This window comes from Papaver somniferum, chromosome 7 (genome assembly GCF_003573695.1).
Source record: "Papaver somniferum cultivar HN1 chromosome 7, ASM357369v1, whole genome shotgun sequence".
Classification (NCBI taxonomy): Eukaryota; Viridiplantae; Streptophyta; class Magnoliopsida; order Ranunculales; family Papaveraceae; genus Papaver; species Papaver somniferum.
Window position 1 is genome coordinate 218,809,155 of NC_039364.1, and position 15,249 is coordinate 218,824,403.

The 15,249-nt window shown below is 45.7% G+C and overlaps 2 protein-coding genes across 2 annotated transcripts; one reads left to right on the top strand and one right to left on the bottom strand.

Annotated features, from left to right (window-relative positions):
* Window positions 1-272: 272 nt before the first annotated feature.
* On the bottom strand, window positions 273-1,160 carry LOC113295960. The gene has a single exon (XM_026544286.1). It carries the CDS (start codon window positions 1,158-1,160, stop codon window positions 273-275), a length of 888 nt encoding a protein of 295 aa, XP_026400071.1.
* A 2,905-nt stretch (window positions 1,161-4,065) lies between these two features.
* Window positions 4,066-5,231, top strand: LOC113295961 (double-stranded RNA-binding protein 4-like). Its single transcript, XM_026544287.1, has 3 exons — window positions 4,066-4,183; window positions 4,644-4,885; window positions 4,992-5,231. Exons 1-3 carry the CDS (start codon window positions 4,066-4,068, stop codon window positions 5,229-5,231), a joined length of 600 nt encoding a protein of 199 aa, XP_026400072.1.
* The last annotated feature ends 10,018 nt before the right edge of the window (window positions 5,232-15,249 follow it).

Genomic DNA, 15,249 nt, shown 5'->3' on the forward strand with positions numbered 1-15,249 from the left:
TTCTTCTCTCTCCTTTGTTGTGCTCGCCGCTCTTCATTTATTTGGGCATCGACCTGCATGCACTTTCGGGCTGCCTGTGAATCTCCTACGACCTCAGCTATCCCCTTGTACGTTGGGAATCGTCGCCTCTGATGATAAGCCGATGCCACTCCTTTGATTCCCGCGATCCACGGTCTCCCGATAATAGCTTCATAGGGCGAGGCGACATCGACCACACAGAATGTAGTCGATGTGTCTAGGTAACCACCTCCGTCCGATACCCTTAGGGTTACTTAGCCCTTTGGGATGGTTACGGTCCCATTAAAGCCGTAGATACAATATGTTGATGGGACGAGTATATCATCTGATAGCTTCATCCTCTTGAACGTATCGTAGAAGAGTACTTCGACTGAGCTCCCACTATCTACCAGTATCCTTCTTACCCCCCATTCCTCAATCAGCAAAGTGATGACCAAGGGATCACTGTGAGCCTGGCCGTTCATTGGGACATCCTGAGCCGAGAAAATGATAGGTTGCACCATCCAAGGTTCCATCGGCAAAGTCTTTGCTACACTGAAAATTTCTTTCCCGTTATGGTCCCTTTTGTGGATTCTAGACATGATACCAGGGTTCAGATTGTACTCTTGAGTGGCTGAATGCGAAATCGTGTTGACAAACTGAGTGGATCTGTCGATTCGGACCTGATGAACAGGTGCATCTGGCATAGCGGTTTCCTGTGCTGGGTGTCGGATGAATTGTCTCAGGTAACCATCTCGAATAAGGTGTTGCACGATGTCTTTTACTTCTCGGCAGTTATTTGTAGAGTGGCCTCGATACTGATGATAATGGCAACACTTCGGGTGATCCTTGGTCTCCTCGAACTGTATCGCTCTTGATGCTGGGTATATGATGTCATTCCTTTTTTCGATCTCTTTGAAGATTTCTTCTAGTGGAGCATTCAAATAAGTGTATGTTCTCGCCTCGTGCCTCGGCCTCTTTCCTTTGGCTACCCATTCCTTATTCCCATTTCCTCGTGTAGGTGGGCTCAGTCTCTTCCCAGGCCGTCTTTGAACGTCGTCCGATGTCGACTTGGGTGTTGCGCTAGCCTCTTGCACTCCCCTATCCCTTGATTCCTCTTGAATTTCTTCTAGGGCGATGAAATGCTCTTGCATTTTCCTCATTTCATTCAATGTCTGTGGTTTTTCAGTAAACCTGGCTATCCAGATGGGATCCGACCTCCCTAATGCGTTTTCCAACCCGAATATCTGTTGGTCGACTGGTACTTTCACAATTTCTGTGCACAAATTTCTCCATCGATCGGTCAACGACCTGAGTGGTTCTCTAAACCGTCGGGCCAAGGTGAATAACCTGTTGACCCTGGGCCGAGGTCTGCTGTTGTCATGTAAGTTTCGAGGAAGGCTTCGACTAGAGTCTCATAACTGTCGACTGTTCCTGGTGGGAGATTGTAGAAACACTTCCTTGCCTCGCCCTCCAGGCTTGCCGGGAAGAATTTACACATTACCACCTCATGGTTCTTCCATTGGATTAGGGACATAATGTACATCTTCAAATGCTCGATTGCGTCTCCCGTACCGTCGAACCTAGATGGAAATGTGGGGAGCGTGCACTTGGGTGGGAAGGCCCTTAGTTCTAGCTCTTGGGTGAAAGGGGTCCTCTCGGCCTCGCTTATGACCTCGGCTAGATTATCTTCTTCGCCGCTTCCTGACAGCTTCCTTATCTTTTCTTCTAACTCCCTTAGCTTGGCTTCGGTTGCATTGTCGGCCCTTGTGTCTCTCTGTTGATGATTCCTTTCGCTCCCTTCGTCTTCTGTTGATGAATCCTCGGGTGGACCGTACCCTCGGATAGGTGGTTTCGGGGGTTGTCCTCGGCCGCAATTGCCCGGTCCTGTAATTGGTGGTACTCGTCCGGTTCGGCCTTGGTGACCCGATGTCCCTCGGCTGGAAGACCCTCTCGACCTCGACCTCAAGTTCCGTAGTTGATAGTTCTCAAACTCTAAAGCTCGGTTCCTCTGCTGAAGATCCCTTAAAGACGCCTCTTGCCTTCTTTGACTTTCTAGAATTGCGAGTAGCGTTGGATCCGTACTCTCATGGCTAGAGTGACAATTTGGGTGGCCTAAATGAGCAGGGGGTGGCGCCGTCATCATTGGTAGGGGAGGTGGTACTGTAGGGGGTATCTGGGTCGATGCCGCTGGATCGACTCCGATAGTTGTTTCTCGTCCTAACTGTACTCGCCTAAGTCGTTCTTTCTCTCGTACGAGTGCTTCTTGATACTCAACTTGTCGCCTGGTGTTTCGTCTCTGGGAATGCAGGATTAGCGCCTCCTTATCATCTTCTGTGTCTGATGCGTTGAGTCCATCTATTTGATCATCCCTCCTCTGAGTTGAAACGATTCGCTCCAGAGGCGAGGAGTCATCGTCTCGTCCCAGATCGATTTCCTCATCCACAGTCGGCATACCCCTTACAGCTTCTCGTGATTCCTCAGGTGGTGGATGCCCATCACTTCCCTGCCTCGGCCCCGTTACTCCTCCTTGCATGCTACTGTCGGTGATCGTGCGGTTCCTCAGAGTTCTCCCCATCCCTGACGTGCTAGCCATCGGACACAGTATGCTATAAGTCCGAGAGTCGTTCCTACCTACGTCCGCAGAAACAGACAACACCTTACTTTGACCTGTTTTTGAAAAGTTTCTCTTGTACGTACGGTTTTAAAGGAAAAAGGTGACTGACACCAAAACTAAGTTTCAAAAGTACGATTCCCTCTACTCTATCATGCTGACCTCGCCAATCTACCCTGTTTTGACTCTAAGTGTTTCTTTCAGACGGGTATCATGCTACGTCGCTTTCAAGGTTGCACGACGTCGCTTTCAGTACCACGACTCTGCATTAACTACAATTTGTCCTACATTCCCTAGACTCCAAATCATTAACTCCTAATTCTTTGCGAGTAAAATATCCAAATTCATACTTTTTATGAGGTCAGCACACCACATTAAAATTTGGATCAAATCTTATGAACTTCCTTGGAACTACACAGGGATGTCTTCTCTGAACTCCTTGGGTTCTTTCGCCGGCGACTGATAATCTCGCCGTGCTATTGTTTTGGCATTTTCACAAGCAAACATGGAACCTCGAGCAACTTCAACCACACATCGAAGATGTTATTTGGGAGTTTTAGAGGTATTCTGTTGTTGAACTCGTATGACGAAAACTAAGATTGAAATACGGAGATAAGTTCGAAAACTAATACGAAAACGAAGATTGAAACATGAAAACAGACTCGCCTCCGAGCATGGCTAGTCGATCTGTTATCAGGATCCTTCCCTGGCCTCGACCGAACGCTAACAACGTTATTTGGGAGCTCTTGAAGGATTCCCTATCAACCCGACTGCTCGGAATTGACCCAACTGAAAATACTTGCTAACGACACGACTTCAACAATGAAAACTCAACCATATAAACAAACTTCAAAACTAAACAAACATAAACATACCTCACCAAACAGAGTTCATCCCATATCATCAACTAACACACAAGGTGTTCTTAGGAGCTTTTGGATCGTCTGTGTTGGCGCACGCAGCCAAAGTATCCGGAGAACTTAGACGTTCCCCTTAATCGGCGCCAGAATGTAGTGGCATAAAACCACACACTACATCCAATGGTATAGAAGATGAATTAAAACTAAGTAAAGATGCTCAACAAACATAGACACAAAGATATACGTGGTTCGGTATGATTACCTACGTCCACGGGGTGAAAGGATGAATGTTATTATTTCTTTTCTTTGATTAGAAGGTGTTATCTCCTTCTCAAATGGCGTAACTCTCAAACTCTCAAATGTAGTGTCTTGTTTCTCTCTCTTTCAACCTGCCTCTCACTCTCGACCAACCCTTGTATTTATAGGCCAAGGTCGAAACACAACAGAATTACAGTGTTGGTCACATTACATCAGTTTAGATGTTCCTTATAGGGCCTGTGTTGGCGCTCGCCCATCTTTCCGGTATGGCCGATAGAGTCTTGGTCTTTGATAGTTCTTCACCTGAGGCCGAATCCTGATCGTCTGGTTGACACGATGTCACCCTTCTTTCTTATCGTCCCATTGTTTGACCAGCTCCCTTTGTCTGACCGAGTGCTTTCTGATCATCCGTCCGACTTGTCAGAGGATAAGGGTCACGTCCCATCCAGCAACTGTAGGGCCATCACGTCCGACCCACGTGACACCTCGTTCTTTGCGCTATTTGGTTCTATCATGTGCTTTGCGGCTCTTTCCTCTTCGGTGTGTCATAGCTTAGGATCTTGCCACCTAGCCCTGTGGATTATTTACACCTACATTTACCAGGACCAAGTTTCTTGCTTTTCATTTGTTAGTGATCAGTCAAGTGAAGTAAATCTCTGCATGCAAGCCAGATCTTAAGCAACGGAACAATACCAGTCCAGCTCTAGCGGTAAGAATTTCATGTAAATTTTACAAGGTTTCAAGGAATTTTTAGGTGTTAGAATCTCTGTTTGCATTGCATGTGAAATTGTGAATCGCCGGAGAAGCATGACAGTAATTTTGCACTGATTTTGCCAAGATTACAGATATGTAGAATTTTTTTATAGATATTGGTTCATTTTGATATTGTACATTTCTTAATATTATATGTGCAGGTTCAGGGCTTCCAGATTATAAGAATTGTTTGATTACATATGCACAGCAATCAGCTGTAGCGTTACCTGTTTATGAGACTATTCATGGAGGATTCAGATGTACCGTCTATTTGGACGGAGAAGCTTATAGGTCAGTTAACACATTTGGGAATCCAGAAGATGCAGAGCAGGATGCTTCGAAATTGGCCTTGGAGTCTATTGCCGAGAAGATAAAAGAAGAATGTATCGCCATAATCAACAAGGTGTGCTATATTTCTGTCTTTTGTTACATTGGTGGTGTCTGATTTCTTTGGAGTTGTGTTTTGCATAAGATGTATAAGTAAATTTTCCTTTGTTTGTGCCTTCCAGGACTCAGTATATTGCAAATCCATCCTCGATGAATATGCAGCCAAGATGAAACTACCATTACCTACATATACAACCACCCGACTGGAGCTTCTTACCTTCATCTCTTCTGTAGTATTTGATGGCAAAACTTACATTGGTCATCTTTCCAAATACAAGAAAGATGCAGAACAGTTGGCAGTTATCAATTCTATACTCGGTATGCATGCTTCTTATACAAAATCTATTAGCTTGCTTGGATAGTTCCATATTCTTTCGTTCTGTTTCCTGAGTTTGTGGTTATATACCCCGAACATATCAAGCTACTACCTCATTCTTGGTTCTATACCTTATTTTGCTTGCCATCATGATCAGACCTAATGTATTTAGACTTTGTAGCACCACATCGAGCAAAACCAATTAGGTGTTGATGAATATATATCTCTAAGATGCCCATAGATGTCGTGACTTGCCCATTCTAAGTTGGGAGTTGATTTGCATAGTCCGGGCGTAGGATAACAGGTCCATTTTTTTAGTCCTACAAACTTATTTTTGGTACAACCTCAATTGAGGTAAGAGTGTTAGAGGTGAACTCAATTGAGGTAAGCATTGATGTGTGGTTTTCTGAGCTTTGCCAAAATACTGACCATGGTGCGGTGACCTCAGCGCCTCAGCATTGCATACATGAAGACATACTTTTGAAGATCCAATATAATGTTTGATGTATCTTAACAGGTACTCCTGATTCAGGGACTTGAACCATTCTCCCCCGACGGCCGATGCTATTGGTGAGTAAAAATTATAAAACCTCGAGTTGTTGGTTCATCCCCAACTCAGATTATCTTTTATGCTTCTCGTTGAAGTTGGGTTAACTCGAGTATACAAAATCTTGATGCCTGGGTTATTTAGTTGTTTGCTTTTCTGCACATGTTTCATCCAAGTAAGCAACTTTAAAAAGTGCCATCTCCAGCCGAGGCGTCAGTTGGTCACTGTGCCATCTCCCGCGGAGGCGTCATTACCACAAGTGGGGATGGTGTGCATGTCGACAAAAGTGTCTCACGTCATTTGAGTTTTTTTTTGCATAAGATTTTTAAGCATATTGCAAGTCCATTCTAGAATTCTATCTGATTTACTTTGTTTTACTTATCTCAGGACCCTGTGAACACACAAACCACGAAGGGATCCGAATGCTCACAATCAATCATCATCATCTAAAGAGATCTGTGATGATGATATCCTAGTGTTGATTCATTGGCTCAAAACCTTCGGGTTTATCATAGCCTCATCTAACAACTCCATGCGAGGCGTTTGCGCACGGGATATAAGTACAAGCAAAGAAAGCAAAACGTATAAGTAAAGATCCATGGGGCTAAATAAATATAGAGTGCTCAAATGTAAACAAGACCAAGGTTTACGTGGTTCAGCACTAAGGCCTACGTCCACGGGGTTTGTTGTTTTACTATATTCTTCACGGTTACACGAATAGTCGAATGACTTTTGGGTTTACATGTTTCTCTCTTCTAAATGATTAACTTACACTTGCAATCTCTCTCTCTCTCTCTCCTTCTCTTCCTGATTTTTCCGATCCCCCTTCCTCTTGGTGGAGACGGGGTATTTATAAGGTTAGAATGTGGGACCCATCTCTGAAGACCGTTGAAACCTTATCTTCTTGTGTCCTTGCGTCTATCACGAAGAGGTATGCGTTTGCCCCTTGATCCCGCAGAGGCATCCTCGCTCGTTCCACAGGTTGATCGACACGTACACTGCTCAGAGTGTTTAATGTGGGTAGTTGAGGGGTCTGCTCGTGTCAGACAAGTGTCTTCTGCCCCTGTCACGTTCGTGTCAGCTAACTTTCTCTCCACCGTTGATCTTAGCTTCTCTTTTGGGGATGAGATAAAGTAACTCCTCGGGGTTTATTTGGTGTTTCGTAGCGCATCATGTTATGATGTTTTGGCCTGCATGCTTTCCACGTATCTTTTTATATACACGTGTCTGATAGTGAGATATATGTGTACACAGACACAGTACGTTGCAAGTCCATTCTCAATGAGTATGCAGTCAAGATGAATCTGTCGAAACCTATTTATACGACGACCCAACTAGAGCCCCTTCTTATCTTCATCTCCTCCGCGTAGAGAGTCTCAAGATGATGTTCGTCGGAGTCGAGTTTCTTCTGGAGCGAAGGCCTCGTCTTCTAGGGAAGAGATTCCTCCTACAAATCCTTCTGGTTCCTGAAGAGTCTTCGATCGCGCAGCGTCTCATCCTCGTGATGATATTAGGAGTACACAGGCTCCGCCTCGTGATGTTGCTTTTGATGTTCCTCCTCTACGTTCGTTAGTGCCCGAGCATCATCTGCGGTCCCCTCCAACTTTTAAAGGGAAGAATGCGAAGGGTGTAGTTCCGAGGGCTGAATCTTCAAAGAATCCTCCTGTGAAGAGAAAAGCTTCCGAAGCGTTCATTAGTTCATCTGGCCCCGCCGAGGAGGATGAGGCTGCCCCCTTGATACGCAGTGTCTCGGTTAGTAAGAAAAAAGTAACCTTCAAGCATATTGATCTCGAAATATTCAAGGAAAAGCATGAGCTTCAATCCTTCGGGGTTCGTTTCTATGCCCCTGAGGATGATATTACTTATGAGCTTATCTCAAAGTATGAGTTCGATGAATTTCATTTGTTAACGACGGTTGGAGCGTTCGAAGCTGGTCTTATGCTGCCGTTGTACAAATCAGGTGATTCCTTCTACTATGACGTGCTCGCTAGTCGTGAAGGCTCTTCCACCAATACTCACAGCCGTTCCGTATCCCAACTATCGGGGAATTATCTCCGCGCCCTGAAGGAGTGCTATCTGCGGAGTAAGGGGGAGACGTCGATGACTTGCTACGTCCCCAATCCCGTGGAAAAGGAATGGTATACTCCTGAGAATTTCAATAACTCCTTCGGTGATTACGTCAATAGTAGGAACCGCAAACCGTGGAGTGTCAGCCTTCGGAATCTCGCTGCTCCTCGGGGCGAGATTCGTCTGTTAAATGAGGTCAGCGATGCCAAGCTGAAGTATGTTCCTGGCACAGAGGGGTCTAGTCATCGGAAACTCTTCCCAGCGCGCGAGAGGATCAAGCGCGATCATGACTACGAGTGGCACGCCACCGTTATCGAAATAGTTGGTCCGTGGGCTTACGGTTGGATTCCTGGTCCCCGCGGTTGGCGGACTACCGAGAGTAGCAAGCCACGCGAGTCTCCTCCTGCTCGTTATGGAGATTTCTGTCCCTGACGTTTGAACTTTGCGGGTATGAATTTTCCTTATGCCCTTGACGTCGTAGAGGGAGACGAGGAGGAAGGTTCTGGTGCTATACTTCCACCGAAGAATACCTCAACTGCTCAGGTACGCGGATTCTAGCTGCGCTTCTCCTCTTTTAGAAATTCATCTGTCGGGAAAAATAATTCTTTTTGTGGTGTTGGTTTTCAGGTGTTGAAGAAGAAAAAGATTAAGCCGAAGCAGTCTTCTACTATTGTGATGGGCGAGGCTGAGGCCCAAGAAGAAGTTACTAGTCCAGTGAACGAAGAGTTTGCTGAGGATGAGGAGATTACAGATGGGGAGGAACGTACTGGTACTTCCCCTATCAATGTCGAAGAAGAGGTCTTCGTTGGTCATGTTGGTGATGAAGGAAGGAACAAAGCCGTGGTGGCTGATGACGTTGTTATTGGGGACATTTCTGTCCCTGCTGGTGATGTCGCGGATACGCTTCCCGCCTCTCAAGAATTTTCTTTTGATCGGATGTACTCCACGTGGGAGTTTTTTGACGATGCCCTCGATTTTCCCGAGGACTTCTCTTTACTTTCCCCCAATGATAATTGGGATGTGCTTGGTGGTGATGGTAATGGAGACGCTACTGTTGAAGATGGTGGCGCGGAGGAGCATGCTGCGCATGTAGGCGCGGAGGAGCATGTCGACATTTGTGCTGAGGGGGCCGTGTCAGAGAAGGGGAAATCGGTCATTGATGCGCCTGCTGATAATCTTCCACAGTCGCCGACGTCTGAGGGTGAGGACGCCATCATGGATTGGTTCAAGGAAAAGAATCTTCTATTTGTCTCTCATCCCGCCCCTGTTGTTGCTGGGGAAAAGGAATCTACTGCGTATACCCGTCGCATGATGGAGATGTCTTCTAAGGCGCGGGTGTCTGAAGCCTGGGGAAAAAATTTGAGTGTTCCCGAAGCTACCCTTGTGCCGGAGCCTCCTACTTCCGTTGCAGATATGATGGCCATCGCCGACGGGTATCAATATGGCTTTCCGCAGCAGCGTGTCTTGGAGGTAAATTTTCGTACATACTTTTTCGTGATGATCGAAGACTCTCCGGTGAAATAATGTTTGACATCTTGATGTGTAGACGATGAGGAGTGAGCATTGTAACCACGTGCTGTATCAGTTCTTCAAAGCGAAATCTCTGAAGCTCGAGGATAAGCTTCGTCATAGAGAAAAGGAATTATCTGCGGCTGAGGTGGAAATAGAAGAAATGAAGAAAAGCCTCAAGGAGAAAGAGAAGCTGGGTGAAGCAGAGGCCGGTCTTCGTTCCGAGCTTGTTGCTGTTCGCGCTGAGTTAGAGCAAACTCGCAGCCAAATTTCAACTTTCACAGGTTTGGTTCTTTTTCCCTCGCAGTATGTCGTCATTCTTCTATTTCTTAGTTGTTCTGTCTGAGTCTCCCCACCCTATCTCCAGTGGGTGGCGTCCCCGAGCTGATATGGCTTCGAAACGAAAGAGCTCGACAAAAATCTCGTATTAGAGATCTGGTTGAGAAAATTAAGAATGAAGCCAAGAAATGGGATGCTCGGGCTGAGGTATGGCGCGCGAGGCATGTTCAGATGGTCGACATGCAAAATCTGTACAACCATGATCGTGCTTTATTTAATGGCACACTGCTGTGGACACGTGATAGTCTGCGGGAAGCCCGTGAGCGTACTTCCTTGCTGGAGTCTAGGATTCAGCTGCTGGAAGAAGAATTACAGAAGGCTCGATCCATTCCTCTTTCAGGGGTTAAGTATAATATGCTCTGCCTTGTCAGAGAAAGAGATGATGCCCGTGCCGAAGTCTGCGCTCTCAGCAATGCTCTTGCCGCGTCCCGTGCCGACGTAGCTCGTCAGGCTAAGTCTGAGAGGAATCTTGAAGTGTGTATGTACAGACTTAGCAAAGGGGTCTCAGAGATAAATAAAGAGGTCGACCACCTTCGTCACATGGACTCGATGAAGCAGGTAGAATTAGATGCCTGTCAATTTACTCTCACCAACCTTCAACTAGACTATAAGAAATTATCCGCGGAATATGACCATCTTGATGAAGCGCGATATGCGGTTGTTAATGAGTATGAAGAGGCTTCGGCTTGTGTCGAAGGTATAATCCTATTTCATCGAGTGTGACCGTGTTTTTTTCCTGCGCTAACTCCGTGGTGTTGTCTTTTTCAGAGCTCGAGGGACACCTTCGCGTCACAAATGAAAAACTTGAAAAGGCTCAATCTTCCTTAGCGCAGCAGGAAGAACAGACCAATCATTTCAAGAATTTAGCAGCAACCCGCGAGGAGGCCGTTGGTGCTGCTTCTAGAGAAGTGAATCGGCTATCTTCGTTATTATCCCAAGCCCAACAGCGGACAACAGTTATTAAGCACAAGGCTCGTTGTCAATTGGCTGAGGAGACGAACAAGATGCTGGAGAGGATAGAACTTGGCCTAAAGAACGAGCATGGTCTCGTGAAGAACTATCCTCGTCGTCCCGTTCCTTCTGCCTTGCCTGGCTCCTCGGGACCCTCTTCTGGTGGGAGCGTCCCTTCAAGTCTTCGGGATAATCCTGCCGATGGGGCAGTAATCTAGGCAGAGACCGCAACATTTTGTAGGGGCCGCGACATCATTATCCTTCCTTTTTTGTAATCATGTAACAAGAATATTTTTTGCTGATATCATGTAAAAGGAATATTTTTTGATGTGTATCCTTGAATTGGCCTTTTTATTTTTGTAATCATCCTTTATGAAATGGATCCTTTTCTTGATATACCTGCAATGTTGGTTTGTTTTTATTTTAAGCATTTGTGAAAAACAAAACAAAAGTTTTTAAGTGTTTGGGTGCGATACTGAAGGAAGGTACCTTCGTGATCGTCTTGAGACCTGTCACCCCGCTGGCGAATCCTGGGTCAGAGGATTCCCAGACGGTGGGGGCCGGGGCAACGTTCTAGGATATGGGATTAAAATATTTACACACCCATTCCGTCGACCCGTTTCCTTAAGATTGTTTGGGTATCTCTTTCTGCTGGGTGCCTTCCCCCTGGTCTTACACTTATGGACACTGATGGGGGAGCCCTGAGAGATTGTAGATTAACTACTTTCCCCAATATTGTCGATAGATTCCGCTGACTTGATAATTTGAAAGCTTGTTTGATTGATAAGTTGAGGCCTGCAATTCCTCTTCCAGAGATAGAAACATGTGGAGCGGTCAGGCTCCCTTCTTCTTCTGGTACACTCCAAGCAGATTCAAGTCTGCGTTGCTCCTATGGGAAGTATGGTTTGAGCCACTTAGCATTCCAAGGATGCCGGAGGACCTCGCCTTTTAGATTAAGAAGGTAGTAGGAACCGTTACCCGCAACGTCGTGTATTATAAAAGGTCCTCCCCATGTAGGTACTAATTTTCCCCATTTCTTTTCTTGCTGATACCGTGGGATTGTTCTCAACACATACTGCCCCTCTACAAAATTCCGCAGCTTTACCTTTTTGTTGTACTCCCTTGCTAGTCTTCGTTGATAATTTTCCATCTTTTGTAATGCTACTTCCCTTCTTCCTTCCAAGTCGTCCAACCTTTCTAACATCATATCTGTTGTGAGGTTTTTCTCCCAAGCTTCGGTCTTCGTGGTTGGCATGAGGATTTTCGTAGGTATGACTGCTTCAGCTCCATAAGTTAGAAGAAACGGGGATTCCCCGGTGGCGGATCTTCGTGTTGTCCTGTATTCCCATAACACATTGTGCAGTTGTTCGCACCATCTTCCCTTATGCTCGTCTAATTGTTTTTTGAGTATAAGGGCGAGGGTCTTGTTGGTAGCTTACGCTTGTCCGTTGCTTTGAGGGTATATGGGGGTGGACTTGTTCTTTCTTATTTTGAAAGTATCGAAGAGCATGTCTATATTTTTCCCCTGTAATTGCTTGCCATTATCAGATACAATTTCAGCGGGTATACCAAATCTGCAAATGATGTTCTGGAATATGAAAGTAAACACATCCGCGTCTCTGATCCTGGCCAAGGCCTTAGCCTCCACCCATTTACTGAAGTAGTCCGTGGCTACTATCAAAAATCCTCTTTTCCCTGATCCTTCGATGAAAGGCCCGACGATGTCTACGCCCCATTTTGCAAATGGCCACGGGCTATCGACGGAGTTTAACATTGTCGCCGACGCGTGGATCTTTTTTGCGAAGCGCTGACATTCTTCACATCGTCGGGACATCCTCTCGGCATCCTGTATCATTGTCGTCCAGTAATATCCTTGCGTTTTTGCTTTGTCAGCTAGTGATCTCATGCCGCTATGATTCCCCGCGTCACCATAATGGATATCATTTAGAATTCGATGCCCCTCTTTCCGGGACAAGCAACGTAGTAATGGTCCAAGGAAGGATTTATTATACAGGACCCCATCCCGAAGATCATATCTTCCCACTTTGGAGAGTATCTTCCTAGCTTGTTTCTGATCCGCAGGTAAGCTTCCTTTTTCGAGAAAGGCATGGATTGTCACTCTCCAGTCATCTTCGTTGCTGAAGTCTTCGTCTTGATTTGCTCTTGACAGGATATCCTCTTCGTCAAAGTCATTATGGATGTCTTCTCCTACCCGGTCTTCGATATTTTCTTCCACTGTATCTTGATTGGTAGCGAAGGAGAATTGAGATGCAATCGAAGGCTCGTATACCCTTGCTATTTTAATAGCTTCGACATTTTTATCCCTCAGCATGGATGATATATATGCTAGCGCATCCGCGTGCCTGAGGTCCCTTCTGCATAAGTGCCGGAACTTAATGTTCGGGATTTGTGATGCCAATGTTTGGACCAAGGCCATGTAAGCTGAGAGGGTGTCATCGTACACATTATACTCGAGCCCTATTTTCCGTATGACAAGCTGCGAATCACTTGTCAGCCTTACATCGGTTACCCCCATCTCTATTATTATACGGAGGGCGTGTACGACAGCTTCGTATTCAACAATGTTGTTGGTATGCTCTTTGAATTCCAATCTAAGTGCCTGTATAATCCTTTCTCCAGTTGGGGTGATAATGACAATGCCTATTCCTGCTCCTTCCTTATTTTTAGATCCGTCGACGAAGACTTCCCATTGTCTTTGACTCGCAAGTTCGAGGATATCCATTGGATCCTTGTTTTCTTCCTCGGCTTCTGGTATTCCCTTAATCTCTTCGTCGTTGTCTAGGGGGGGTCTGCTAAGAAATCCTCCAGAACTTGGGACTTCCGAGAATGTTGAATTTCATGAATGATGTTGAATTGGTCCAGATGGGTGTTCCATTTGGCTATTCGGCCCACTTTTCCCGTGCTTTTGAGGACTGCTTCCAATGGTGCTTTGCATGGGACCCTGACGAGGTGAGTTAGGAAGTAGGTTCTCAGTTTTTGGGTAGCCCATACCAGTGCGAGGATGAGTTGTTCAATCTTAGTATAATTTCTTTCCGCAGAATTGAGGGTCTTGCTGGCGTAATAGATAGGTTGTTCTATCTTTGTATTGGTTTTGACTAATACCGCGCTGACTGCGTCCTCTGTTGTTGCTATGTACAGTGCCAAAACCTCGTCAGGGTCTGGCTTCTGCAGGATCGGGATTGAGTCTAGGTGTTCTTTGATTTTTTGGAATGCTTCCTCGCATTCAGCGTTCCATTCGAACCTGCTCCCTTTTTTGAGAATATTGAAGAAATGTTTGCATTTGTCCGAAGACCGTGCAATAAATCTGCCCAACGCTGCTATAGATCCATTGAGCTTCTGCACTTCCTTTAAATTCTTTGGGGACGGCATCTCTAATATGGATTGAATCTTTGCTGGGTCTACCTCGATGCCCCTTTTTGTTACCAGATACCCGAGGAACTTCCCCGAGGTGACACCGAAAGTACATTTCTCCGGATTCACTTTCATGTGATGCTGTCTCATTGCTTCGAAGATATTCCTCAGGTCCTGGTGGTGATCTTTACGCAGCTTGCTTTTGACGAGCATGTCGTCAACGTAGACTTTTAGGGTTCCTCCAATCCATGGCTTGAAGATAGCATCGACCATCCTTTGGTATGTTGCCCCTGCGTTTCGAAGTCCGAAAGGCATTCTAGTATAGCAATAAAGGCCATGTGGGGTGTAGAACGTTGTGTGTGGCTGATCTTCTTCTGCCAGGGCTACTTGGTTGTAGCCAGAATTTCCATCCATGAATGACAGTTCTTCATATCCTTCTACTGCTTCTACCAGCTGGTCTATGCTCGGCAGGGGATAGCTGTCCTTTGGACATGCCTTGTTGAGATTAGTAGAGTCGATGCATATTCTAACCCCTCCATTTTTCTTAGGAACAATGACCATGTTGGAGATCCAGGTAGGATACTTGACTTCCTTGATAAATCCTGCGTCTAGTAGTTTCCGAAGTTCTGTTTCTACTGCCTCATGATACTCTGGAGCTACTTTTCGTATTTTCTGCCTGAACGGGGGCGTGCCCGGTTTGATGCGTAGTTCATGTTGGATTACTTTTGGGTCAATCCCCGGCATATCTCCTAGCTTCCAGGCGAACACATCCGCATATTCCTTAAGTAATTTGGTTAAGGAATGTTCCCTTCCTTCGTCCATTATGGTCCCGATTTTGATCATCTTCGGGTTTTCTTCTGTTCCTATGTTGATTTCCTTTACGGGCTCTACTGGTGTGAACACAGGCTTCGGGTTTCCGAGGACTGTGACGTTCTTTAATTGCTATTTAGCGTGTTTCCGTTCTTCGCTGGTTGTTGAAGTACTTGTTTCTATGCTTAGGACATTATCATCTTTCGTCAAGCCCTTCACTGTAGTTTCCTTGAGGAACAGGTTTATGGCCTTCTCTTTCGCGGTTTCTTGATTTTTTACTCTTCGGATTTTTCGCTGCTCTTCTTGCTCGTTGTTGATATGATCCTGAGTGGCCTGGCACTCTCGCGTAGTGATCCGATCTCCCTTGATTTCCATTACTCCCTCAGGTGTTGGAAATCTGAGATATTGGTGGTATGTTGCCGCAACTCCTTTGAGCTTATGTATCCATTTTCGTCCAATAATAGCATTG

Coding starts and splice junctions, on each gene's coding strand:
- LOC113295960 (XM_026544286.1), bottom strand. CDS start 1,160: ATGAGGAAAATGCAAGAGCATTTCATCGCCCTAGAAGAAATTCAAGAG.
- LOC113295961 (XM_026544287.1), top strand. CDS start 4,066: ATGTCACCCTTCTTTCTTATCGTCCCATTGTTTGACCAGCTCCCTTTG. Junction 4,184..4,643: donor TCACGTCCCATCCAGCAACT/GTAGGGCCATCA, acceptor TTATATGTGCAG/GTTCAGGGCTTCCAGATTAT. Junction 4,886..4,991: donor GTATCGCCATAATCAACAAG/GTGTGCTATATT, acceptor TGTGCCTTCCAG/GACTCAGTATATTGCAAATC.